At 44.8% G+C, this 27,829-nt stretch overlaps 1 protein-coding gene across 4 annotated transcripts in view; it reads left to right on the plus strand.

The window, feature by feature from the left end:
• LOC135055730 (protein MTSS 1-like) overlaps positions 1 to 27,829 on the plus strand; it is a 303,282-nt gene that overhangs the window by 235,675 nt on the left and 39,778 nt on the right. For 3 of the 4 annotated variants that reach the window (XM_063960119.1, XM_063960120.1, XM_063960123.1), the window contains 3 exons: positions 16,134 to 16,291; positions 21,487 to 21,594; positions 24,609 to 24,706. In XM_063960119.1, coding sequence (XP_063816189.1) covers positions 16,134 to 16,291; positions 21,487 to 21,594; positions 24,609 to 24,706 — 364 coding nt within the window. The remainder of the gene's footprint in view (positions 1 to 16,133; positions 16,292 to 21,486; positions 21,595 to 24,608; positions 24,707 to 27,829) is intronic. The other variant, XM_063960121.1, reaches the window with a different exon arrangement.

Below are 27,829 nucleotides of genomic sequence, written 5' to 3' on the forward strand. Positions count from 1 at the left end.
TTTGTCATGTAAAAGCCCCTATCTGGTTTTCCATATGGACAGGGCAGAATTACGGACTCGTCCGCAATTTCTGCTAAAGGTGTTGTCATCTTTTCATTTGAACCAACCTATTGTGGTGCCTGCGGCTACTCGTGACTTGGAGGATTCCAAGTTACTAGATGTAGTCAGGGCTTTGAAGATTTATGTAGCCAGAACGGCTGGAGTCAGGAAACCTGACTCGCTGTGTATCCTGTATGCATCCAACAAGCTGGGTGCTCCTGCTTCAAAGCAAACTATTGCTCGCTGGATCTGTAACACGATTCAGCAGGCTCATTCTGCGGCTGGCTTGCCGCCTCCAAGATCAGTAAAAGCCCATTCCACAAGGAAGGTGGGCTCTTCTTGGGCGGCTGCCCGAGGGGTCTCGGCATTACAGCTTTGCCGAGCAGCTACTTGGTCGGGTTCAAACACATTTGCAAAATTCTACAAGTTTGATACCCTGGCTGAGGAGGACCTTGTGTTTGCTCATTTGGTGCTGCAGAGTCATCCGCACTCTCCCACCCGTTTGGGAGCTTTGGTATAATCCCCATGGTCCTTACGGAGTCCCCAGCATCCACTAGGACGTTAGAGAAAATAAGATTTTACTCACCGGTAAATCTATTTCTTGTAGTCCGTAGTGGATGCTGGGCGCCCGTCCCAAGTGCGGACTTCTTCTGCAATACTTGTATATAGTTATTGCTTAAATAAGGGTTATGTTATGGTTGCATCAGGTTTGTCTGATGCTCTGTTGTTGTTCATACTGTTGACTGGGTATGTTATCACAAGTTATACGGTGTGGCTGGTATGAGTCTTACCCTGGATTCCAAAATCCTTTCCTTGTAATGTCAGCTCTTCCGGGCACAGTTTCCTTAACTGAGGTCTGGAGGAGGGGCATAGAGGGAGGAGCCAGTGCACACCAGTAGTACTAAATCTTTCTTAGAGTGCCCAGTCTCCTGCGGAGCCCGTCTATTCCCCATGGTCCTTACGGAGTCCCCAGCATCCACTACGGACTACGAGAAATAGATTTACCGGTGAGTAAAATCTTATTTCTTTTTTTTCTCCATTATACCCAACACAATACAGGTTGAGTATCCCTTATTCAAAATCCCACATTTTTGGGTCCCCTACTGAGATGATGACATATATATTGTGTGTATATATAGATATATTATATAGATATATAATATAATATATATGTATATGTGTAATTATCTCAGTAGGGGAACCAAAAATGTGTGATTTAGAATTTTGGATAAGGGATACTCCACCTGTATAATAAAATGTAGTTGTTACGTACGGGACAAGCCAAGCCCTTCACCGTTTTGTAAAGGAAACTTCTACTTGATAATTCTCCTCCACTCCAAATTAAGAGCCTGTGGTTTTGTTTGCTAGTTTGTTTTTATGAAAACCTATGTGAGAACTAATTTAACTTGTTAACCTATGTTGAAAACTGAAACGATACAGAACTATAGTTTTTTTTGTTGTTGTTTTTTTTAAGTGTCATATGTGGGACATTTTTATGCATTTTCATGGAATGGCCCATTAACTGTTGAGATTTACAGTGCATCCGGAAAGTATTCACAGCGCTTCCCTTTTTACCACATTTTGTTAGGTTACAGCCTTTTTCCAAAATGGACTAAATTAATTTTTTTCCCTTAAAATTCTACACACAATACCCCATAATGACAACGTGAAAAGTTTTTTGTTTTTTTTTTAGATTTTTGCAAATTTTTTACAAATAAAAACTAATAAATCACATGTACATAAGTATTCGCAGCCTATGCCATGAAGCTCAAAATTGAGCTCAGGTGCATCCGGTTTCCACTGATCATCCTTGAGATGTTCCTACAGCTTAATTGGAGCCCACCTGTGGTAGATTCAGTTAATTGGACATGATTTGGAAAGAGGCAAACCTGTCTGTCAGGTCCCACACTTGACAGTGCATGTCTGAGCACAAACCAAGCATGAAGTCAAAGGAGTTGTCTGTAGACATCCGAGATAGGATTGTCTCGAGGCACAAATCTGGGGAAGGGTACAGAAAAATATCTGCTGCTTTACATGTCCCAATGAGCACAGTGGCCTCCATCATCCGTAAATAGAAGAAGTTCGGAACCACCAGGACTCTTCCTAGAGCTGTCTGGCCATCTAAACTGAGGGATCGGGAGAGAAGGGCCCTAGTCAGGGAGGTGACCAAGAATCCGATGGTCACTCTGTCAAAGCTACAGCATTCCTCTGTGAAGAGGACCTTCCAGAAGGACAACCATCTCTGCAGCAATCCACTAATCAGGCCTGTATAGTAGAGTGGCCCGACGGAAGCCACTCCTTATTAAAAAGTACATGGCAGCCCGCCTGCAGTTTGCCAAAATGCACCTGAAGGACTCTCAAACCATGAGAAACAAAATTCTATGGTCTGATGAGACAAAGATTGACCTTTTTGGCATGCATGCCAGGCGCATTGTTTGGAGGAAACCAGGGACCGCTCGTCACCAGGCCAATGCCATCCCTACAGTGAAGCATGGTGGTGGCAGCATCATGCTGTGGGGATGTTTTTCATTGGCAGGAACTGGGAGACTAGTCAAGATAAAGGGAAAGATTAATGCAGCAATGTACAGAGACATCCTGGATGAAAACCTGCTCCAGAGCGCTCTTGACCTCAGACTGGGGTGACTGTTCATCGTTTAGCAGGACAATGACCCTAAGCACACAGCCAAGATATCAAAGGAGTGGCTTCAGGACAACTGTGAATGTCCTTGAGTGGCCCAGCCAGAGCCCAGACTTGAATTTGTTTGAACATCTCTGGAGAGATCTGAAAATGGCTGTGCATCGACACTTCCCATCCAACCTGATGGAGCTTGAGAGGTGGTGCCAAGAGGAATGGGCGAAACTGCCCAAAGACAGGTGTTCCAAGCTTGTGGCATCATATTCAAAAAGACTTGAGGCTGTAATTGCTGCCAAAGGTGCAGCAACAAAGTATTGAGCAGACTGTGAATACTTATGTACATGTGATTTCTTAGTTTTTTTATTTTTAATAAATTTGCAAAAATCTAAAAAAACACAACCTTTTTTCATGTTGTCATTATGGGGTATTGTATGTAGAATTATGGAATACGGCTGTAACATATCAAAATGTGGAAAAAGTGAAGCGCTATGAATACTTTCCAGATGCACTGTGTTTTCTAACACTTCAAATGTATTCTCCCATTAAACTTTTTATGATTTATAAATTGTGTTAGCATGTGTGTAGAGCACAGGTTCTCAAACTCGGTCCTCAGGACCCCACACAGTGCATGTTTTGCAGGTAACCCAGCAGGTGCACAGGTGTAGTCATTACTCACTGACGCATTTTAAAAGGTCCACAGGTGGAGTTAATTATTTCACTTGCGATACTGTGAGGAAACTTGCAAAACATGCCCTGTGTGGGGTCCTGAGGACCGAGTTTGAGAACCTGTGGTGTAGAGGACATGGCTTTATCATATTTATGGGGGAGGGGGTAAGGTACACCTGTTTCCATGCTTTGGTTGCACCCATTTAGTGAATGACTAGTCATAAATATGAAGCCTTCAATTCCCTTGGAACCTTTGACATCACCGAGGCATTTGTGTTTCCCTTGATCTGCTACATTCTCAGGATACTAATTGCTGCCTAACTGTGTATAGGCGACAGGTGTACCTTAGTAAAAGTAAGAGCTTTAGCATTTTGTTTGCCTAAGTTCAAAGGTTGACAGTCAGAATGTAAATATTCTAAAGAAGACTGTTTTACCTAAATTGTGTAAAAATGTTCTTTCTGTATGATTTCACATTTTGGTATGCACAAGTTGTGACTTCTCTTTTTATTATTGAGTAATACATCTGACTGGGCAACTACTGCACATTATCTGTGTTAAAGGGCATGCTGTGAACCATTTGTTGCTTTAAATTATTTAGTTGCTGTTTGATGGGAATCTCAGAATAATTGCTTGAGGGCTTTTAAGGCCCATTCTGAAAATAAATAAATGGCCTTATTTTTGTGTGTGTCCCCCCCCCACTACTTTTTATTAACACATTTTAAAAATATATTTAAGGCGTACAGAGAACATAAAAGGAGAAGTTCAAATGACTGGGGTTTGGAGAAGGTTGCATGTTGGGAATAGCCACAAAGTTAAGACATACTGTGACCAGGTCTAGTGTATTCTACCACTCAACACTACATCTCAGCCGTCTAGCCAGCAACCGTATGATTTGGGTGTGAGGTCTGGATTCACGATAGTCCAAATTATACAGAAACAGTCCCTGTCCGTGACACATTCATAGAATTTTACCCATTTAATAATTTGTTAGGGGGCAGAGGTAGGATACGGCAACACTGGATATAAGCTTATTGGTATTGGCTGGTTTGATTACAATTATGCCAACAGAATTTTGAGTAGTTGTGCAACATTTTGTGTAGTTTGGCAAGGGTAAAGAACAATCTATTTAAAAGTTTGACTTGCATTTCAGTATAGTTAAGGTGTTTCGACTTATAGCTACCTTGCTACTGAGAATATTTTGTGCAATTCTGCTCTCCAAAGTATTTGAGGAGGATTTGGTTGGTGTTTGATAAAATATTATAGGTTACATTTATATACTGATATGAAGAAGAAAGAGAGCCAGGGAGCATTTTGCCTTACTACATTTTTTGTTCTTAAACCACAGTATATACAGTGATTTCAACAGATTTTTAGCAGAGGAGCACTGTGACTTGCCATAAGCTAGGGAGGCCAATCCCAAGATCGGGAGGCCAATCCCGAGATCGGGATCCTGGGATTTAGGCCCAAAAACGTCTGGGATTCAATCCCGGGATTGTAAATTCCAATCCCGGGGATTGAGGGATCAGCGTTGAGCGTCCTGAGAATGCTCAGACGGTGTCCGGCTTCCTCCTCCCAGCTCCCCAGCGCAGCGCGATGTGCAGTGAGAGGTCACACGCCGCTGGGAGAGAACAGCTGATGTGTCCCACCTGCCCGCCCCCGGTGTATGGTGTTGTGTGTGGGGCGAGGGGGGCGGCCATACAGAGAAACGCTAATCCCGGGATTGATCTTTTTTAATCCCAATGCCCAGGATTGGCCTCTCTACCATAAACACCCTTTGCTTTATAACTTGCACGCAACACACTTTCCATTGCTCAGTACAGTGCAAAGTGTACTAGAAGTCAGCCTAATGCTTTCTATAGGCAGCAGTTGAAACTTTGACTTCTGTAGACTTAAATGGGATCTGCCTATTGCATCAAGAAACATACTGAAGACTGACTGTCACAACAAGTAAACATTTAAGGCCCCCATACAGCATCGGCCCTAATCGCCAGCCCGCCAGGGAATTGGGGAAATTAAAGATGTTAAAAAATCCCTTTTCTCTGACGTCCTAGTGGATGCTGGGAACTCCGTAAGGACCATGGGGAATAGCGGCTCCGCAGGAGACTGGGCACAAAAAGTAAAAGCTTTAGACTAGCTGGTGTGCACTGGCTCCTCCCCCTATGACCCTCCTCCAAGCCTCAGTTAGATTTTTGTGCCCGAACGAGAAGGGTGCAAGCTAGGTGGCTCTCCTGAGCTGCTTAGAAGTAAAAGTTTAAATAGGTTTTTTATTTTCAGTGAGTCCTGCTGGCAACAGGCTCACTGCATCGTGGGACTAAGGGGAGAAGAAGCGAACTCACTTGACTGCAGAGTGGATTGGGCTTCTTGGCTACTGGACATTAGCTCCAGAGGGACGATCACAGGTTCAGCCTGGATGGGTCCCGGAGCCGCGCCGCCGGCCCCCTTAAAGAGCCAGAAGAGCGAAGAGGTCCGGAGAAAGCGGCGGCAGAAGACGTTCCTGTCTTCAAATAAGGTAGCGCACAGCACTGCAGCTGTGCGCCATTGCTCTCAGCACACTTCACACTCCGGTCACTGAGGGTGCAGGGCGCTGGGGGGGAGCGCCCTGAGATGCAATAAAAACGATATAAAAACCTTATATGGCTAAAAAAAATGCATCACATATAGCTCCTGGGCTATATGGATGCATTTATCCCCTGCCAGTTTCCTGAAAAAAGCGGGAGAAAAGGCCGCCGTGAAGGGGGCGGAGCCTTTCTCCTCAGCACACAAGCGCCATTTTCTTTCACAGCTCTGCTGGAAGGACGGCTCCCTGACTCTCCCCTGCAGTCCTGCACTACAGAAACAGGGTAAAACAGAGAGGGGGGCACTATTGGCAGCTAATATATAAATACAGCAGCTATAACAGGGAGTAACACTTATATAAGGTTATCCCTGTATATATATATATATATAGCGCTCTGGTGTGTGCTGGCAAACTCTCCCTCTGTCTCCCCAAAGGGCTAGTGGGGTCCTGTCCTCTATCAGAGCATTCCCTGTGTGTGTGCTGGGTGTCGGTACGATTGTGTCGACATGTATGAGGAGGAAAATGATGTGGAAGCAGAGCAATTGCCTGTGTTAGTGATGTCACCCCCTAGGGAGTCGACACCTGACTGGATGGTAGTAATTAAAGAATTACGTGACAATGTCAGCACTTTGCAAAAAACTGTTGACGACATGAGACAGCCGACAAATCAATTAGTGCCTGTTCAGGCGTCTCAGACACCGCCAGGGGCGCTAAAACGCCCGTTACCTCAGATGGTCGACACAGACCCTGACACGGATACTGAATCCAGTGTCGACGGTGACGAGACAAACGTAATGTCCAGTAGGGCCACACGTTACATGATCACGGCAATGAAGGAGGCATTGAACATTTCTGACACTACAAGTACCACAAAAAAGGGTATTATGTGGGGTGTGAAAAAACTACCAGTGGTTTTTCCTGAGGTCAGATGAATTAAATGAGGTGTGTGATAAAGCGTGGGTTTCCCCCGATAAAAAACTGCTGATTTCTAATAAATTATTGGCACTATACCCTTTCCCGCCAGAGGTTAGGGCACGTTGGGAAACACCCCCTAGGGTAGATAAGGCGCTCACACGCTTATCAAAACAAGTGGCGTTACCGTCTCCTGATACGGCCGCTCTCAAGGAACCAGCTGATAGAAGGCTGGAAAATATCTTAAAAGGTATATACACACATACCGGTGTTATACTGCGACCAGCGATCGCCTCAGCCTGGATGTGCAGCGCTGGAGTGGCTTGGTCGGATTCCCTGACTGAAAATATTGATACCCTGGATAGGGACAGTATATTAACTATAGAGCATTTAAAGGATGCATTACTATATATGCGAGATGCACAGAGGGATATTTGCACCCTGGCATCTAGAGTAAGTGCGATGTCCATTTCTGCCAGAAGAACGTTATGGACGCGACAGTGGTCAGGTGATGCGGATTCCAAACGACATATGGAAGTATTGCCGTATAAAGGGGAGGAGTTATTTGGGGTCGGTCTATCGGACCTGGTGGCCACAGCAACGGCTGGAAAATCCACCTTTTTTACCCCAGGTCACCTCTCAGCAGAAAAAGACACCGTCTTTTCAAACCCAGTCCTTTCGTCCCTATAAGGGCAAGAGGGAAAAAGGCCGCTCGTTCCTGCCCCGGGGCAGAGGAAGGGGAAAAAGACTGCACGATGCAGCCTCTTCCCAGGAGCAGAAGCCCTCCCCCGCTTCTGCCAAGTCCTCAGCATGACGCTGGGGCTCTGCAAGCAGACTCGGGCATGAAGTCTGCTCTACCAACGTCTCCCTCCGACAGGGAGGCAGTATTGGAAGCTATTCACAAGCTGTATTCCCAGCAGGTGATAATCAAGGTACCCCTCCTACAACAGGGAAAGGGGTATCATTCCACGCTGTTTGTGGTACCGAAGCCGGACGGCTCGGTGAGACCAATTTTAAATCTAAAATCTTTGAACACTTACATAAAAAGGTTCAAATTCAAGATGGAGTCACTCAGAGCAGTGATAGCGAACCTGGAAGAAGGGGACTATATGGTATCTCTAGACATCAAGGATGCTTATCTCCATGTCCCAATCTACCCTTCTCACCAAGGGTACCTCAGGTTTGTGATACAAAACTGTCATTATCAGTTTCAGACGCTGCCGTTTGGATTGTCCACGGCACCACGGGTCTTTACCAAGGTAATGGCCGAAATGATGATTCTTCTTCGAAGAAAAGGCGTATTAATTATCCCTTACTTGGACGATCTCCTGATAAGGGCAAGGTCCAGGGAACAGTTAGAGGTCGGAGTAGCACTATCTCAGGTAGTGCTACGTCAGCACGGGTGGATTCTAAATATCCCAAAATCACAGCTGATTCCAACAACACGTCTACTGTTCCTAGGGATGATTCTGGACACAGTCCAGAAAAAGGTGTTTCTCCCGGAGGAGAAGGCCAGGGAGTTATCCGAGCTAGTCAGGAACCTCCTAAAACCAGGACAAGTGTCAGTGCAGCAGTGCACGAGAGTCCTGGGAAAAATGGTGGCTTCTTACGAAGCGATTCCATTCGGAAGATTCCATGCAAGAACTTTTCAGTGGGATCTGCTGGACAAATGGTCCGGATCGCATCTTCAGATGCATCAGCGGATAACCCTATCTCCAAGGACAAGGGTATCTCTCCTGTGGTGGTTACAGAAGGCTCATCTTCTAGAGGGCCGCAGATTCGGCATTCAGGATTGGATGCTGGTAACCACGGATGCCAGCCTGAGAGGCTGGGGAGCAGTCACACAGGGAAGAAATTTCCAGGGCTTGTGGTCAAGCATGGAAACGTCTCTTCACATAAATATCCTAGAGCTAAGGGCCATTTACAATGCCCTAAGTCAAGCAAGGCCTCTGCTTCAGGGTCAACCGGTATTGATCCAGTCGGACAACATCACGGCTGTCGCCCACGTAAACAGACAGGGCGGCACAAGAAGCAGGAGGGCAATGGCAGAAGCTGCAAGGATTCTCCGCTGGGCGGAAAATCATGTGATAGCACTGTCAGCAGTGTTCATTCCGGGAGTGGACAACTGGGAAGCAGACTTCCTCAGCAGACACGACCTCCACCCGGGGGAGTGGGGACTTCATCCAGAAGTCTTCCAAGTGATTGTAAACCGTTGGGAAAACCAAAGGTGGACATGATGGCGTCCCGTCTCAACAAGAAACTGGACAGATATTGCGCCAGGTCAAGGGACCCTCAGGCAATAGCGGTGGACGCTCTGGTAACTCCGTGGGTGTTCCAGTCGGTATATGTGTTCCCTCCTCTTCCTCTCATACCAAAAGTACTGAGAATCATAAGATGGAGAGGAGTAAGAACGATACTCGTGGCTCCGGATTGGCCAAGAAGAACTTGGTACCCGGAGCTGCAAGAGATGCTCACGGAGGACCCGTGGCCTCTACCTCTAAGGAAGGACCTGCTCCAGCAGGGACCTTGTCTGTTCCAAGACTTACCGCGGCTGCGTTTGACGGCATGGCGGTTGAACGCCGGATCCTGAAGGAAAAAGGCATTCCAGATGAAGTCATCCCTACCCTGATCAAGGCCAGGAAGGATGTAACTGCAAAACATTATCATCGCATTTGGCGAAAATATGTTGCGTGGTGTGAGGCCAAGAAGGCCCCTACGGAGGAATTTCAACTGGGTCGTTTCCTACATTTCCTGCAAGCAGGATTGTCTATGGGCCTAAAATTAGGATCCATTAAGGTTCAAAATTCGGCCCTGTCGATCTTCTTCCAGAAAGAACTGGCTTCAGTGCCTGAAGTTCAGACGTTTGTCAAAGGGGTACTGCATATACAGCCTCCTTTTGTGCCTCCAGTGGCACCTTGGGATCTCAATGTAGTTTTAGGGTTCCTAAAATCACATTGGTTTGAACCACTTGCCACAGTGGATTTGAAATATCTCACATGGAAAGTGGTAATGCTGTTGGCCCTGGCTTCAGCCAGGCGCGTATCAGAATTGGCGGCTTTATCCTATAAAAGCCCTTACCTGATATTTCATTCGGATAGGGCGGAATTGAGGACTCGTCCTCAATTTCTCCCTAAGGTGGTTTCAGCGTTTCACATGAATCAACCTATTGTGGTACCTGTGGCTACTAGGGACTTGGAGGACTCCAAGTTGCTGGACGTAGTCAGGGCCCTGAAAATATATGTATCCAGGACGGCTGGAGTCAGAAAATCTGACTCGCTGTTTATACTGTATGCACCCAACAAGCTGGGTGCTCCTGCTTCTAAGCAGACGATTGCTCGTTGGATTTGTAGTACAATTCAACTTGCACATTCTGTGGCAGGCCTGCCACAGCCAAAATCTGTAAAAGCCCATTCCACAAGGAAGGTGGGCTCATCTTGGGCGGCTGCCCGAGGGGTCTCGGCTTTACAACTTTGCCGAGCAGCTACTTGGTCAGGGGCAAACACGTTTGCTAAATTCTACAAATTTGATACCCTGGCTGAGGAGGACCTGGAGTTCTCTCATTCGGTGCTGCAGAGTCATCCGCACTCTCCCGCCCGTTTGGGAGCTTTGGTATAATCCCCATGGTCCTTACGGAGTCCCAGCATCCACTAGGACGTCAGAGAAAATAAGAATTTACTTACCGATAATTCTATTTCTCATAGTCCGTAGTGGATGCTGGGCGCCCATCCCAAGTGCGGATTGTCTGCAATACTTGTATATAGTTATTGTTACAAACAAATCGGGTTGTTTATTGTTGGAAGCCATCTTTTCAGAGGCTCCTACGGTTATCATACTGTTAACTGGGTTCAGATCACGAGTTGTACGGTGTGATTGGTGTGGCTGGTATGAGTCTTACCCGGGATTCAAGATCCTTCCTTATTATGTACGCTCGTCCGGGCACAGTATCTTAACTGAGGCTTGGAGGAGGGTCATAGGGGGAGGAGCCAGTGCACACCAGCTAGTCTAAAGCTTTTACTTTTTGTGCCCAGTCTCCTGCGGAGCCGCTATTCCCCATGGTCCTTACGGAGTTCCCAGCATCCACTACGGACTATGAGAAATAGAATTATCGGTAAGTAAATTCTTATTATTTAAAAATCCTTTATTTCGGGTAATCAGGATTTCTAAACCTGTTTAATTTTCTTGATTCTGTAGTGGTGTACTCGACTAATTTTCACTTTGCTGATACGCACAAAGAAGAGTACAGGTTAATTAGATCACGATATAGTCACTAGTCACTTCTAAATTTAATTTTCAGTATACAGAAATTCAAGCTTAAAAAAATACACTGAGCGTTGCAAATTAAAATTAATATTACGTCCCCTTATATTTGGACACTGACGTTCTTATGATAGCTCCTATTGCAGTAATGGAGATCCAGATGAACAATTCCAATATGAAAAATAGAAACAAGCAAAACAACCAATGTGTATTTGGACCAATGTGTATTCTGTGTATTTGGATATAAAGTCATGTGGTGACTTTATATGCAAGCTTTATGTACAAAAGCTGCTTCTGTGCCACCTAGAGAACTCTCCATACCCACTTTTTATTTTAGTTTTCGGTATGTTTGAGTATTAATATGAAAATGTATATTCATGACAGAAAAAAAACGTGGGGTTTTTTTCACAACAAAGTATATGGATTATATGGCATGACATTGTTTTCCCTGGGTTTAGGGTGGCCAATCCCGGGCTTTCAATCCCAGGTGTCGAGATTGAAAAAAAACCAATCCCGGGTATCCTTGATCATTTTTCTATGTGTTTCGATGCCACAAACTATGTTCCTCAGGACACCGTTATCGTCTTCAACAATTAAAATTGTCAAAATTTTATTTTTAAGATCCCCTATGCTTACTTAGAATATGCAGACTTACTCTAAGATCATTATTAAGCAGAATGGTAGCAAATAGATCCAAGTGAAAATAAGTAATAATAGTAATTTTATGTAGCGCTCTTTCTCCCCTAGGGCTCAAAGCGCTTTTAAACAAACAGTGCTCCTAGCTTTGCAATAAATATAAGATGGTATACTTTTTCATTTACAAAGATCTTTTTCTTATGCAGACATGTAGCAACAACAAAAATAAAAAGGGAAGAATGAACTGGCGCAAAATGATGTTTCTCCAATATTAATAAACAGACGTGGATGAATGTAAAAATATATAAAATGTATTAACTAAACAACTCGTGTACTATAGCAATAATATTCAAATAAAAACATAAATTTGGGGCATAAAGAACTGAGCATATGAATGATACAGCTGCTAATGTAGGTCCACATAGGATCCCGGACTGAGAGTGGATAAAAGTTCCCTGGGGAAGAGTGATGTTAAATACAGCTGGTGTTACCCATGGTGACGGAGACTTCCAAATGCTTGATAATTAACAGCAGGCAAGCTGTGGTGATTAGGCAAAGCTGGGTCTCTCCAATCGATGCTGTAAAGGTGCAGTCCCACAGAGAAAGTTCCAAAAGCAAGGTATGAATTAAAAGTCCATATCTGGATCCTTGGAAAGTGGAGCAAATGTCGTGATGGCAGCTTAACACTTAACGCGTTTCCCTAGGCTAGGTCGCCTAGCTTCATCAGAAGTAAAGCTCAGTCTGAAAATGGGATCTATTTAAACCCCTTTAACGACCTGATGCCCCACAAGTGTGGTACAAACAATTAATTAATTCATTCACCCATATTAATAGTATGATAAACCATTCAATATAGTAGATATATAATTAGAAGTGATTGGGAGGCAAACCCACATTAAAATGAGTAGCAACCAGCTTTTAGTTTTATATATAAAACACTTAAAAGACAGTCTAACAGCATAGGAGGTCAGAGGTCAAGGTAGTCATATGACTCACCTGCAAACATCGGGTGTATCAGTGATAATATTAGATGTTTTCTTAATCCATCTGAATTCCCGCACACATCAGGGGAACATATTCCCTCTGTGGCATTGGTACCATTAATAATTTCGTTAGATGAACAAAAAAAATAAGACTAAGGGGTATATGCAATTCCGGGCGAATTGCGGCACTTTTTCGCCCGTTTTTAAATTTGACACAATTCGACCGTCGAATTCCGGCAGGTGGGTGCCGGAAATCGACATATTCAATAAAAAACTAATTCGACAGTCCCGCTGTCGAAAAACGCCCGATTTGACGGATTTTGATTCGATTTTTAAAAATGTTTAAAAAACGGTAAAAAACCCGAAAAAAATTTGTGTGGGGTCCCCCCTCCTAAGCATAACCAGCCTCGGGCTCTTTGAGCCGGTCCTGGTTGCCAAAATACGGGGGAAAAAATGACAGGGTATCCCCCGTATTTTAACAACCAGCACCGGGCTCTGCGCCTGGTCCTGGTGCAAAAAATACGGGGGACAAAAAGAGTAGGGGTCCCCCGTATTTTTTGTACCAGCACCGGGCTCCACTAGCTGGACAGATAATGCCACAGCCGGGGAACACTTTTATACCGCTCCCTGCGGCCGTGGCATTAAATACCCAACTAGTCACCCCTGGCCGGGGTACCCTGGAGGAGTGGTGACCCCTTCAATCAAGGGGTCCCCCCCCAGCCACCCAAGGGCCAGGGGTGAAGCCCAAGGCTGCCCCCGTCCCCCATCCAAGGGCTGCGGATGGGGGGCTGATAGCCATGTGTAAAAATGAAAGAATATTGTTTTTTTGTAGAAGAACTACAAGTCCCAGCAAGCCTCCACCGCAAGCTGGTACTTAGAGAACCACAAGTACCAGCATGCGGGGGGGGGGGGAAACGGGCCTGCTGGTACCTGTAGTTCTACTGCAAAAAAAATACCCAAATAAAAACAGGACACAGACACCGTGAAAGTATAACTTTATTACATACATTTCGACACACATACTTACCTATGCATGACTCTGGCCACTCCTCCAGGGTACCCCGGCCAGGGGTGACTAGTTGGGTATTTAATGCCACGGCCGCAGGGAGCCCGGTGCTGGTACAAAAAATACGGGGGACCCCTACTCTTTTTGTCCCCCGTATTTTTTGCACCAGGCGCAGAGCCCGGTGCTGGTTGTTAAAATACGGGGGATCCCCTGTCATTTTTTTCCCCGTATTTTGGCAACCAGGACCGGCTCAAAGAGCCCGAGGCTGGTTATGCTTAGGAGGGGGGACCCCACGCATTTTTTTTTCTGAGTTTTACCCCATTCCATAAAAATATATATATTTTTTTTAAAAATATAAATAATACTTGTGCCTCTTAAATAGACAAACCAAGTACCTAATCCCTTCTAATATAAATAGATATGCTATTACCAATAAAAAAAACACCAAAAAAAAATGTTTTTAAAATTTTTTATTAGATTCCGCCAGCAAAGTGTGGCGGATTGAAAATGACGAATTTACTATCTAAAAGCACTGTTGTCGAATTTACAATCTTCAATTGAATATACTTTTGTCGAAATGCCGCATTTGTACCATTGCAGAAATGTCGAATTTCAAAAAGTCGAATTTGGAATGCCTGTTTTTTTGACGAAAAGTACTGAATTGCATTGTCGATTTTTTTATTTTTTATTTTTTTTAGAAAATGTTCCGTTTTTCGACATTTTCGGGAATTCGACCGCAATTGCATATACCCCTAAAGGTGCATACACACGGTGAGATTCGGTCTAACCCCGATTCTCACTGTGCGATAGGGACTAGGCTGGTATTGCAAGCATATAATGATTGTGCTTGCGATACTGGCTTTGTCAGATTTTTGGCTAAGTATCAATTTTGACTATCTGTTCTACGATAGTCAAAATTGATTTACCTGCAGTCTGTCTAGGCTTACGACGCCGACCGTGCATCGACATCGCATTTCCTTATGATTTTGACTATATAGTCAAAATCGTAAGAAAAAAATCTCACCGTGTACACAGCTTAAGGGTTATATGCACTTTTTGCCGTTTTTAGGGTGACTTTCGATTCACCCTCTTCAATATAAGTGCACTTTTTTTCGACTCTTGGGAAATTCCTCCACTGTCGAAAAAAGGTGGATCGCTGCCAATCCACCTGTTTTGGCAAATTTGTGGGCATTTTCTCCCTTTTTTTTTTTTTTTTTTTTTTTTTTTGGTCTCGTATCCCCCATCCTGCCAATTCAACTTTAAAAAAAGTTTGGATTGGCATGGGCGAAAACGGGGCAAAAGTAATTGAAAACGCCCTCAAATTCAATAATGAACGGTCCGACAGGAATTGAATATACCAGTGTTATATTTTATAGCAGAAATTAAAGGCCTCCATTAAAACATAAAAATATGATGAAAGTTCTGTGTTGTAAATTCCTCTTACTTCCCCAAGGAAAAATAGTTCCAGACAAGGAAGGGATACAGTGTATATACTCTTACTACCAATAGGAGAAATGGGAGCCCATCAAATAAACTTTTTCAGAAAAAGTGAAGAGAAAATCCACACCTTGAGAGAAACGTGTATATACTCCTATTGGCTGTAATAGGACTAATGGTCCATCAAACACATATGTTGGTATTCTTCTCTACTTCAGAACTCCCACATAAGGTCACATGTAAATGAGAGGGAAAGTTGTCTCCTAATACCATCAAATGAGTTGGAATGCAAATGTCAATAAATATTCTACTTGCACAAAACACAAGTAAAAGAAAGTAAAATCCCCAATACAAAAATAGGGTGTGAATCACCAGCTTCCTACTGAGTGGCAGCAGGAAAAGACCTTGATAAAGATACACCAGGTAATATTATGTGTTGGAATGGTGAGGCTAACGTATCCAACTGCATTAAAGGACTTTCCACATCTCTCTGAAGGATTTCGGGTTCGCTTTGAGAAGTTAGTGATGTGTGCTGCTTCTGCTTCTCTGCAGGAAGTTAGTGATTCTACACCCTGTTTACATATTAGAGATCATTTATGTGATCTACTGAAGCAGAAAAGAATACTAACAGATTTTTGGGGGTGATCCATTACTTCTATTACGGCCTGTAGGAGTTATGCTTCATGTGTTGATTTTTGCTGAAAAAACAAATTTGATGGGCCCTCATATCTCCTACAACTAGTAAGAATATAGACCCTGGAACCCTTCATGTTTAAAATGTCTCTATTTTTCCTTGGGGCACTTTAGTTGTTTTAAAATACTACATTGTTTTAGTTTTCTGTTTCTGTGTGTGCATGTATGCATATAAAAAATATCTGCGTGAAGGCAAAAGAAAGAATTGGAGAGCCTGCATAATGGATTCGGCACATCCGCTTCTGTTTTCACCTGTCTGCTGATGTCTTGTCTTAGGTGTCAATATCTGATATCACTGTGCTGCTCCCACAGGTAAAGATGATGCGCGCATGCAGCTGGATAGTGTTCTGCAGGATGTGAATGATAAGTACATACTACTTGAAGAAACAGAGAAAAGGGCTGTTTATCGAGCTCTGGTAGAGGAACGAGGGCGCTTCTGTATGTTCATCTCTTTCCTGAAGCCTGTTTTGGTAAGTGCTGAGCTCATCTAGCTCTTCCTCAAATCTGACACAGTCACACACTGATGAGTAATAGATAAATTGCCTGTCTATTGGTTGAAAGGCAGGCAGTAGAGTTGAAGTAAATAAAGTACCTTCATAGACTGGAAATGTTACTAGGGGAATCTCAAGATCTTGTATTTTGACCAGTCCTTTTGATCTCTTTGGTGACATTAGCAATTGTTTTGATGGGAAAGCCTTTATGTACATGACACAAGAATATGTAATGGCTGTACACATCGGAAAGGGGCAGGGAGAATAAAAGGACTGGCTAAGGTAGGTTGGAAGTATAGTTCAGTGTGTGACAAGTAGTTGATTGTGAAAACTGCCGACTCGTGCTTGTGTGTCAAAACCCCACAGACAGAATATAGTGTTAATGGTGCAAACGTAGCAATTACGGAGAAGAAAAGGGATTCAGGCGTCACCATTGTAGGTGACTTTTACATTTTAAGTAAACAATGTAGCAAACCAATAGGGGGGCTATGGAGATGGGGAGAGGAATTATAGCAGAAATATATTGTAGTGATGTGTCAGTGGCGGAACCAGCAAGTGGTGGGCCCAGGGGTAAAATTTTGCTTTAGGCGCCCGCTACGCAAAAATGTGGACATAGATTACAAATTTAATTATTTTTTTTTTAGAATTCTTTATATGTGACATTCTGTATAGTGTAATAAGTGCAATACAAATAAAAATTGTAGTCTCCTGAGATCTTCTGGATCCCTACCTGGCAGTGGCGGCTCACACAAGCACAGTCTGATGAATACTGCAGGCAACGTAAGGGCAGTTGAAATAAAGACCAGATCAACATCTTTAAAACCTACTGTATTACTGTCCAGCTAAATTAGGTACAGTTGACAACTATCCTATTGATTTTAGAGTATATTTGTCTAGAAAAACTATTTATCAATATTGCCCAAACATGCATTAAATCATTGCAGGCAGACGCAGGGCCGCCTTAACAGCAGTGTAGGCCCCTGGGCACAGCAATGCACTGGGCCCCCTACCCATCCTTCAGCAGTAGGGGTGGGGGATGCTATCAGCAGCAGGTTTGATGTCCTGCGGGACCTGGAGCAGTTCTGCTAATTACTCCTTTACTGCACAGATGGGGCAGGAAGGAGAATACTAAACTGTAGAAGGGGGCTTTAGGCTGAATGAAGAAGCCCTGGTACATGACTTCCAGCGTGGTAAGGGGTGTTTAATACGTAGGGGAGGGTCGATAGTGGAGTGGGCTTAATATTTATCATTTTCCGGTGGAATGGCAACTTGCTTTACTGCAGATATCTCAAGTCCCTGGAAATAGATTTCTAAGCTTTCAATGGGATAAAACACTAGAGAGTCCCACCTTTTAGGAGGGACTGTGGACTTGGGGATCAGAGTTCAGGAGCCAGAGCAATTCACCAACGAAAATCTAATACTGCATATTAGGCATGTGGAGCTGGAGCAGGGACCAGCTGCTGGAAGGCTGATATCTCTGGTTCTGGGCATAATAGAGACAAGCTGCCAGTGTCCACCAAAAGGGGAGAGTCACAGCTTTAGGACTATACCTTCAGAAAAACTCTAAATCAGACAGAACCCGAGATATCTGGCTGGGAAGTGCAATTAACAGGCTTGGATGGGGGCCACTGCTTTTCAAGTCAGATATCTCCGGTTCCCCAGGGCCGATTTTCAAAAATCTGGTACCCCTGGAAAGAGGAGACCCTCAGCTATCAGCCTAGGGCCCTTATACTCCTGGGGCCCTTGGGCAAGAGCCCATTGAGCCCATACGAAAAGACGGCCCTGGGCAGACGTTTGCTTTAGTGAGCTAATTTTAGATAAAAGCTCATTACTGATACATTACAGGCTATTGCATATGTGCACTTCAGTGTTGGTAACAAAACTTTGGCATACAGCATGTCAATCTCTGACTAATGACATAGGAGCATTTTTATTACAGTCTGCATACGGCTGGAGCATGCGTCACGGGGCCAGCGTATAGGGAAAAATGTGCGAAATAGTAACCCATAGACTATTATAGAGTAACGTTTTTGTCGATGGTGTTATCCTATCCGAGCCATGCTCTGGAATGCTTTGCATTCTGGATTTGGTAAATCCGGTAGCACAGCAGCCCCATTGAATTCTATGGGGCTGCACTTAATAGAGGGACCGCTGCAGAGATCTGATATCTCTGCTGCGATCTCTCCATAGTACATCTTGGGGGATCCTTAACCTAATTTAGGTAAATTGATGATTGGCTCCTATAAGGAACAGCTTGATGGACTGTTACTAAATATACCTCATTGTACGGCTTTTGCGCCTCTACAGGTATGTCACGTTGCCTAAAGGATATAGGGTCTACTTCAATAACGGGCATCAACTAATGGCCCTCATACAGCCGCAAATTACTGCTGCAATTCCAGCAATGGCCAGGTGTGGGAATCTGGAATATTAAACATGTTTCATTTCCCCGATTCCCAGTTGGATCACTGCTGCAGCTGTATAGGGGCTATAAGGTGAAGCATTGAATTAAAAAATGTCCGTAAAACAATCAAATTTAAAGTTACATTCCAAAGTGTTATCAGTGCAGGAAGTGCAAGTTATTACCGTAGGACACATGCAGGGTATAGCCTGCAGCATTAATATCAATTAGTAGAGCAGGCAGAGAGGCAAGAGAGTATAAAGCTCACCTTCTACACTTTACTTTCCAAATCCACGTTTGCTGATGGTGTTTGAGTTCTGGACATTGCAGGTGTCTGTCCTAAGCCGTTTGTTCACAACCAGCACTGCTGGTGAACATGACCAGGCCCTGCATCCCAACTCCCTTAGACATGGCAGGCCTCTGCTTTATACACAACAGGGGAATGCCAGGGTCCCTGCCTCTGCCAGCACTTCACTATCCCACCGCCCCTGAACATCAAAGTACAGAGCAGCCCCAGCTGATAGCACATCTCCCCTTCCCCAGTCATTGTAACCTCTGACGCAGACAGCACCTCAGCTGATAGCACACCCGACATCAGAGCTGCCACTTCACCAAACACCCACACACACACACACACACACACACACACACACACACACACACACACACTTCTTCCCCAGACATCACAGCTGATGATAGCAACTCCTTCCGACTCCCTAGGGGCCCTGTGCATTGCTCTGCCCAGGGGCCCCCACTGATATAAAGATGGCCCTGGGGAAGCATCGCCCTCTCGTAAGACTTTTGTGCAAGGGATGTCGAGATCAGATAGCAGATCCCCTTCAAAAGCAGCAGTGTCAGAGGAGGGGAAGGAAGGGGAGGGCCCCCAGTCTGCCTTCTCCTTCTTCATTATGGCCTACAGCTGGCTGCATACTTGGAGTACTTTAATGAGTCCCGTTGACTCATTATTAGTACCACTCATACTACTGCTGTGGGCTTCGATGTAATACATTGGCGGTAGTTCCACCTCTGCTCCATGTCGGACATTAGTGTAACCTGTTGTAGAATTCCATTCTGGCAGCCATATCTCTAGGAGCAGCTATGCTCATCTTTGCTGCGATGCAGCATGCTGCAACATGGCTTACTGCATGTCATGCCGGCCTGCGACGATTCGCAGCCTGCGATTGTGCCATTAATAGATAATGAAATTGATTTAGCTGTCCCCAGTTATGAATAGTCACAGCCTGGCACACCATGCAGCAAGATGAGCATGGCTACATCTGTAAATTACAGATTGTGCAAACAAAGGTAAATAAAATGGTGTATGGTCTACACAACAAAACTTACCAGGCAAGACTGAAATAACTCCATTAGTATAGCTTGACGCAAATATGTTAGAAGGGGGATACAGTAGAAACTTTTGAATATACTGTATGAAAGGTTTAGAAAAAAAAAAGTACAGGCCTAAAACAGTCTAGGTTAAAGAAAAGAAATAGAACAAGAAGAAACAGGAGCACAGCAAGTGTATTAGTAAGGGGTGTAGTATGGTATGCCAGCGGCCAGGCTCCCGGCGGCCAGCATACCAGCGTCGGAATCCTGACTGCTGGCATACCGACAGCTGGGCGAGCGCAAATGAGCTCCTTGCGGGCTTGCTGCGCTCGCCACGCTGCGGGCACCGCCCCACGCTATCTATTCTCCCTCCAGGGGAATCGTGGACCCCCAAGAGGGAGAAAAGGTGTCAGTATGCCAGCTGTCGGGATTGCGGCGCTGGTATACTGTGCACCGGGATCCCGACAGCCGGCAAACTGAAGACCACCCTTAGTAATTAGAGGGAGAGTTATTTTACGAAAAGGAAGTAGATGGGTGTTAGTACACTAGGGGAAATAGAATACTTGGCATGTACTGGTTAACCACGGATTTCTTTTTCAGGATAATAATCCCTTCTGTTATGCAGAAATATACCTACATATAACCTGGCAGTGTCATTGAGGCAGTCAGAGAGCATAATATCTTAAAGTGTGGTCAATGGCTGGTGAGGTACTGGCTAGTATCTGAGCCAGATTTACACACACATACGATTTGGTGGTGAGTTTTGACTATAAGAAATGATTAGAATAACAAAGATTATATAAATAATATTAAAATGATATTTATAAATTATTAATATCTTTGTATTATTCAAATCATTTTTATACTCGCAACTATGGAGTGTACTGGAGGATGACAGGAGAGGCTCTGTGTACGCTGACTGCACCTCACTGTTCTTAGTGCTGCCTCTTCTTCCATAACATGGTGGCCGTTACACGTAGCAACCATGTGATACTTTTTCTGGTCTGAAACTCTGGGTTTGTATAGTCACTCCTGTTTTTACCATACCTGTGTTGTTCCCTTCTTAAATTCAGTTGAACAGTAACAAGCATAATAGCTGGAGATGTTTCCCTCCGCATGAAATGACACATTACAGTTGATGCATGTAGGTGTCAGTGTTTTACATATGTTCTAATATTGTTTAACATTTTATTAGTTTTTAATCCCACTGTGCTTTGAACATAAGCCATTTGCTCTGACAGCTAATGGATCTGTCCGTGTTGATTCCTCATTTGTTATAGCACTAAGAGTCTCCGCAAGCGCTGCCTACTGGTGTTCATGGACTTTTAGTTCCACAACAATGCTAAATAATAATTGCACTGTTTTGGTCCATGGTCTGGATCAACCATAATAAGTGTCACTGGATGTTGACAGTTCATGTGATTAGTTACTATTTATGTATTAATAGGACGAGGAGATAGGCATGCTGGGAGAAATAACGCATTTACAGACTATCCTAGAAGACCTGACAAATCTGACTGCTGAACCAAATAAACTGCCCCCTTTGAGTGAACAGGTGAGGTTAATCCTTTTTTTCAACAATCTTGAGGGAAGTTGTATATAGTATACTTGTCATATACGATGTATCATGGAGTAAAACATTTCTATGTAAAACTTTCTGTGCTTTTTTAGAAAGACTGTCGCTGTTGTACTGTTATCTGAAAATAGTCTCATCTGCTCTACTGATTTTGTCCCAGCTGTTGGTGCTCTTGCAGCTAACAAGTCGGCCTGTTGATGATGTCAACAGTCAGCATGTTGACACAGTCAGCATCTTGACACAGATGTAATGTTGAGATTCTTGTTCTGTCCCCACCGCTTACATGCCTGGAAATGACTGTGTTGACATTAATGACCTGGTAATCGGTGACATTGTGGGAGAAATTCAATTGGCGTGAGGTCTGGTGAGCAAAACATCCTTGCACTCATTGCGCCCAATTTTGGAGTACCGCAGGTATACACGATCCAATACCCGTGGTATCCAATTTAATAATAATACTGGTCGTGGGGTTTTCAGCTCTGAACATGTATCTCAATCTTTGCACTGGGGAGGGGTATTCTGGAAGGTTTGGGGGCTGCTGGGAAATGTAGTTCTCCCAGCTGCTGCTGCCAGTGGGATCACACACACACACACACACACACACACACACACACACACACACACACACACACACACACACACACACACACACACACCCATCATACGAACTGTTGCTGCAAAGGACCGGATCCCGATGCTGGAGGAGAAGACACCACTTCGGCAGGGGAATAATTAGACTAAGCTAATTGGAAACTTCCAGTTTCTTAATTAGTCGCCGGGGTGCCAGAGCAAGTCCCATTGATTTTTCCTAAAAATTGCGCTCTGGAGGTGTGTGAAAAAAAGACTAAATCAACACGTCTCATTTTCTGTCCTCTAATTGAATAGCAATAAACCGCTGCTGCGGATAAAACCCTGCGCCATGGTTTTTTAAATTATTTTTTATTTTTCCGCCCTTATTTATATTCCCCCATATGATTGCATACCAACTGAGGGATTTTATTCTGAGACAGTCAGGCTGGTACCTTGTCGGCAAACGCGCATAGAAGGCAGTATAACACTGACACATGAAAAGATTCCTGGTTGGTACTGCGCAGAGACTTGAGTCTATCCACAAAATGTAGTTTTGGTGAAGTCAGGTGACCTAAAATACAGTACAGTTTTACTTTCTATGATAACACCTAATCCCACTGAAGCAAAAGGGGAGGAGAACCTACTGCTCACACCTTTACAGTGTTTTTAAGGGTTCACCAAATCAACGTAATAATGAAAATTTGTTACTTTGGGTTGCCTAATTCCTCCCAGAACAACGTTTATAGTGTTGGGCAGAATTATACTTTACATACCTCCCAACATGACCCTCTCCAGGAGGAACAGAATGCTCTGCTCCTGGACTTCCGTCTTAATTTATGATTGCCATCACCTGTGCTGAAACACGTTTCTTATCCATTAACCTGTTCAACACAGTCTCCAAACCTTTAAACGTTCCCTGAAAACTCACCTCTTCAGACAAGCCTATCAAATTCCAGACCCACCCACATAACCTTCAGTGCTTCCCTATCTAATTACATCTTTCTTTACTCTCACACCCTCCTGACACTTGGCCAACATTGCGGGGTATCATCATACAACCCATTAAGAACCTAGCAATCTGGTGGACCATTATGCAATAGATAGGCATAGATACACAAGGATAGATGCTATTTCCCTATAGATTGAAAGCTTGCGAGCAAGGCCTTCCTACAGTACCTCTATGTCTGTCTGTTTTTACCCAGTTTTGTTCTATTACTGTTGCTCTTAAAGTGGGTACACACTAGTAGATATATCTGCAGATCAATTGATCTGCAGATATATCTATGGACGGATCGGACAGTGTGTTCAGCATACACACTGCCCGATCCGTCGGGGACTGACATCATGAACTGGGCGGGCGTGTACACACGCCCGCCCAGTTCAGCTGTCGATCACCGCCGCAGCATGTGTGACCGCCCGTACACACACAGCGATGCGCCAATATATCGGTAGATATATTGGCCGTCGGCTGTGCTGCGCGGCCGACGCGATAAGTCTGTGAACGACGGAGTTCACAGACGTATCGGCCGTACACACTGGCCGACGCTCCCGCGATATATCGGCCGTTCAAGAGAACGGCCGATATATCGACCAGTGTGTACGGGCCTTAATTGTAAAGCGCAACGTAATATGCTGAGCTATATAAGAAACTGTTAATAAATAAATAAATAAATAACACAGGTGCTGGCAATCATAAATTAAGAGAAAAGTCTAGAAGCAGAGCATTGTGTCCTTTTTGGAGAGGGTCATGTTGGGAGGTATGCGTTTATAGTAGTGCATCTGATCACTATAGAGAGACACCTTTTTTTTTTTTTGTTTTTTTTTTTTTGTTCTGTAATGCAAAGCAGTATGGGATGCACCTCTTGTACATTGTCATTTGTAATTGAGGAGCTATACCATCACTATTGTCCGTCAGCATGCACACTCCATTTGAGTTGTACTCATTACCTCCATATAGCAGATGCAGTCATATTGTGCTCTGAACTAATATTTATGATAATTAATCCCATTGTTTTGCTAGAAATTATGGGGTTGATGTATCAAGCAGTAAAAAGAATGGAAAAGTGGAGAAGTTGTCCATAGCAACCAATCAGCTTTGTAGTATCAAGTACATTACATAAAATGAAAAACTGGTTGCTATAGGCAACTTCTCCACTCTTTTCACTGCTTGATACGTCAACCCCTATAATATTACTTGGGCTAGAAGCACAAAGTAACATCACTGGCTCCTAATGAGTTGCTGATGAGGCTGTATTTATGTGTAGGCAACATCATTAAGTAGCAAAATCATTTCATTATATATGATTTGATTTGTGTCTGGTAAATTGGTAGTCTGTGAACAATGCAGAGCCTAATCTGCATCCTGATCTAACAGAAGAAGCGTGAGAAGTGACGCTGTGCCCTTACATTTTTCCTCTCCACAGGTGATACACGATCTGAAGAACTCGGATTACAATTTCATTTACCAAACCCCACCCGCTTCACCAAGTGGAACCTTATCACGGAAGGCCAGCACCAACAGGTATTATATGGAGAATTCCCAGCATTTATTCTGTGTGTGAAAGTGTATAGCCTTTCCTGGTAACTTGCTTCATGAATCTGTCACCCAGGCTTGTTCTGATTACTTATCCTTTCTGAAACGGTTTGTTATGTTTACCATCCCACATGATACATTGGTAAAGTCCTTAAACTACATGAATGCACCACAAAAACTCCAGAAATGTACCAGAGTGGCCCTGAAATTCCAGTGTAGCTCTATAAAAATCTAAAGTATTAGCTTTACACTACATTACACAGAGGTGTATCCAATGCTATATCTTTCACTTCATGCTAATAATTCAGGCCAAACAGCTGAGACTGCTGTTAGACTGGCCCAGCATATGTGAGAGACTACCAGTGCATGTATGCAGATCAATACCCGTCAATCACTTCCTGTTTACGCAGTATGAGAATCCACTCCCTCCTTAGATGGATGCCTGCTGTGGGGTGATTACAGAGAGCATGATGGCCATATTTTAAGAATACATCTAAAACATTTCAGGCATAGAGGGGTATTCAATTACCTACAAAGAAGCATCGGGAGTGAAAAAATGAAGTTTTTCGTGATTTTTCCTGATGTTTCTTCAATGGGGTTTTTTTTCAATTAGGTCACCTGAAAAAAAAAAAAAAATTCACCCAAAAACACACAGGTTCAGTGAAACCTGTGTGCGAAAATAGGACTGTTTTCAGGGATTTCGCTTTGCCTGCTTGCAGGGGCGCTGGAATGTTTTTAGGTTGGGGGGGGGGGCGTATAAAAAAATTATTTTGGCGCCCCCTGGTGCCGGCCTCCTCTACCTTTTTAGCCCCCCACCGCTGTGCGGATGAGCGCTTACCTGCAGATCCACGCGGGCGGCATCTCCTTTAAAAACAGCCTGCTACCGCAGGGTGCTGTGTCCTCCTATCTTCGGTGTGTCCTAGCCACCACCGGCTGTCTCTCCTTCACAGATGCATTACTGGGAGAAGGCGTGGCCAGGCTGGGACATCCCGGGACCATAGCCACGCCTCCTCTCAGTAATGCAACTGTGAAGGAAAGACAGCCGGCGGTGGCTAGGACACAACGAACGAAGATAGGAGGACACAGCACCCTGCGGTAGCAGGCTGTTTTTAAAGGAGATGCCGCCCACGTGGATCTGCAGGCAATTCAAATTATGCCACACAGTATTACAATCTTATTCACATTACCCCAAACGTAGTGCACCTGATTTATATTATGCCACAAAATAGTGCCCCTTATTCACATTATGTCACACAGTAATGCCCCTTATACATGTTACGCCACACAGTACTATCCCTTATACACAATGCCCACATACAGTAGTAGTCCTTATCAGAGGTATAGCTAGGTGCCATGGTGCCCTGAGCAAAGGTATGTTTCAGCGCCACCTCCTCTGTATTGAATTGGGGGCATTTTGCATTTGAAAAGAAAAAGATAGTTTAAAAAAAAAAAAAAAATTGATGACAGGGCCAGTTCTAGACCTTGAGGAGCTCAGGGTGAAAGTTTCCTTTGGTACCCGCCATGCTGAAAACAGGGACAGTGTGCGCCGAAGGTGCACGAAAAAAATATAGAGCCAAAGAATAGGACCAATTCACATTACCCTGTACAGTAGTGTCCGTTAGTCACATTACACCGCACAGAAGTTTCCGTTATTCACATTACACTGCACAGTAGTACCCTTATACACGTTACACCACACAGGAGAGCCACTTATACAAGTTATGCCAGAGTAAAAGCCTCTTATACATGTTACGCCACAATAGAGCACCTTATACATGTTATGCCAGGTAGAGCTGCTTATACACTTATGCCAGGTAGAGTCCCTTATACACGTTATCTAGCTAGAGCCCATTATACAGATTTGGCAGGTACAGCCCATTATACACATTATAGGGGTCATTCAGACCCCGCCGCAAAAGCGGCCCGCAGCGCAGTTTGTTGGTGGCAGCAAACTGTGCAGTGGGCGTGAGGCCATACACATTGTGGTCGCTTCTCCGATGGATGCAACCACAGTGTGATTGACAGGTGACATCGTAGCGGGATTAAGGCAGGGTGGTGACGGAAAAACGGGGGCAGGCCGGGACCATTTTTTGGGCGGCTGCATGTCGTCACACACAGACGCTCCCCCAATAAAAACGTCTGCTGACCGCCTGACAGCGCAGCCAGCCAACACAACCTTAAATCAGATGTGTCCGCAATCTAATTGCGGATGCATCGGGAGGCAGCCTTACACATGCTCGGCGGCTTTGCCCTGTGCTGGGGGGGCCCTCAGCATGTGCAGGGATGAATGCAGATCTGGCTGCGTATGCAGCAATCTGCTTTCATCTCTGAATAACCCCCTATGCCAAGTACATCTCTGAATAACCCCCTATGCCCTCGTTCCCTCCACAGTGCGGCCCCAGTAACTGCAGGAGGTCCCGGCTCAGGCGATGACTCTCCGCTCTCTTCTCCGCCTCCGGCGTCTCGCAGGCTCCGTTACTCCAGCAGCAGCGGCTCCATTCTATGTCGTCAGTGACGGCGAGAGTAGGGTTGGGGGGGAGGAGGTGAAGCAGGTACTAATTACCCGGACCTGGGACTGATAGAGAGATCTGCCGGGGGCCCTGGTGCACTGCACTCCCACCCCTCTCCCTCCTTACTGGGCAACAGCATAAGCTCTCATGTTGGCAGCACAGCACATGCTGCAGTGTGCTGTGAGGCAGATAGGCTGCTGTTCTTTTTCAGCCCCTGCCTTTTCCTGTATAGGTGGGGGTGATCACACTGATCACATTCCCCCCCCCCTCGAATTGACCCTGGCTGAGGGGCTGAGCCAGGGCTAGGGACTCAGTCAGGGGTCAGGCACTGCACAGATTCCCCCACCACCACCACTTTTTCCATAAAGGGGTGTGGCCACGCCTCCCGCGATTAGGCCACGCCCCCAAAACGGCGCGGCAGTAGGGGAAGTCGGCGGCGGCAGCGTAGCAGTGTGTGGGCAGAGGCCGCACACTGGGGGAGTGAGCGGCACTACAGGGGGCCAGCGCTGCCACTAGCTGTCATGCAGTTTGACAGGCGCAGCAGCAGGGTAGCAAAGCAGGGAGAGCGCCTCCCTGCTTTGTATGCATTGCTGAGCGAGCA

This window comes from Pseudophryne corroboree, chromosome 3 (genome assembly GCF_028390025.1).
Source record: "Pseudophryne corroboree isolate aPseCor3 chromosome 3, aPseCor3.hap2, whole genome shotgun sequence".
NCBI classification, from domain to species: domain Eukaryota; kingdom Metazoa; phylum Chordata; class Amphibia; order Anura; family Myobatrachidae; genus Pseudophryne; species Pseudophryne corroboree.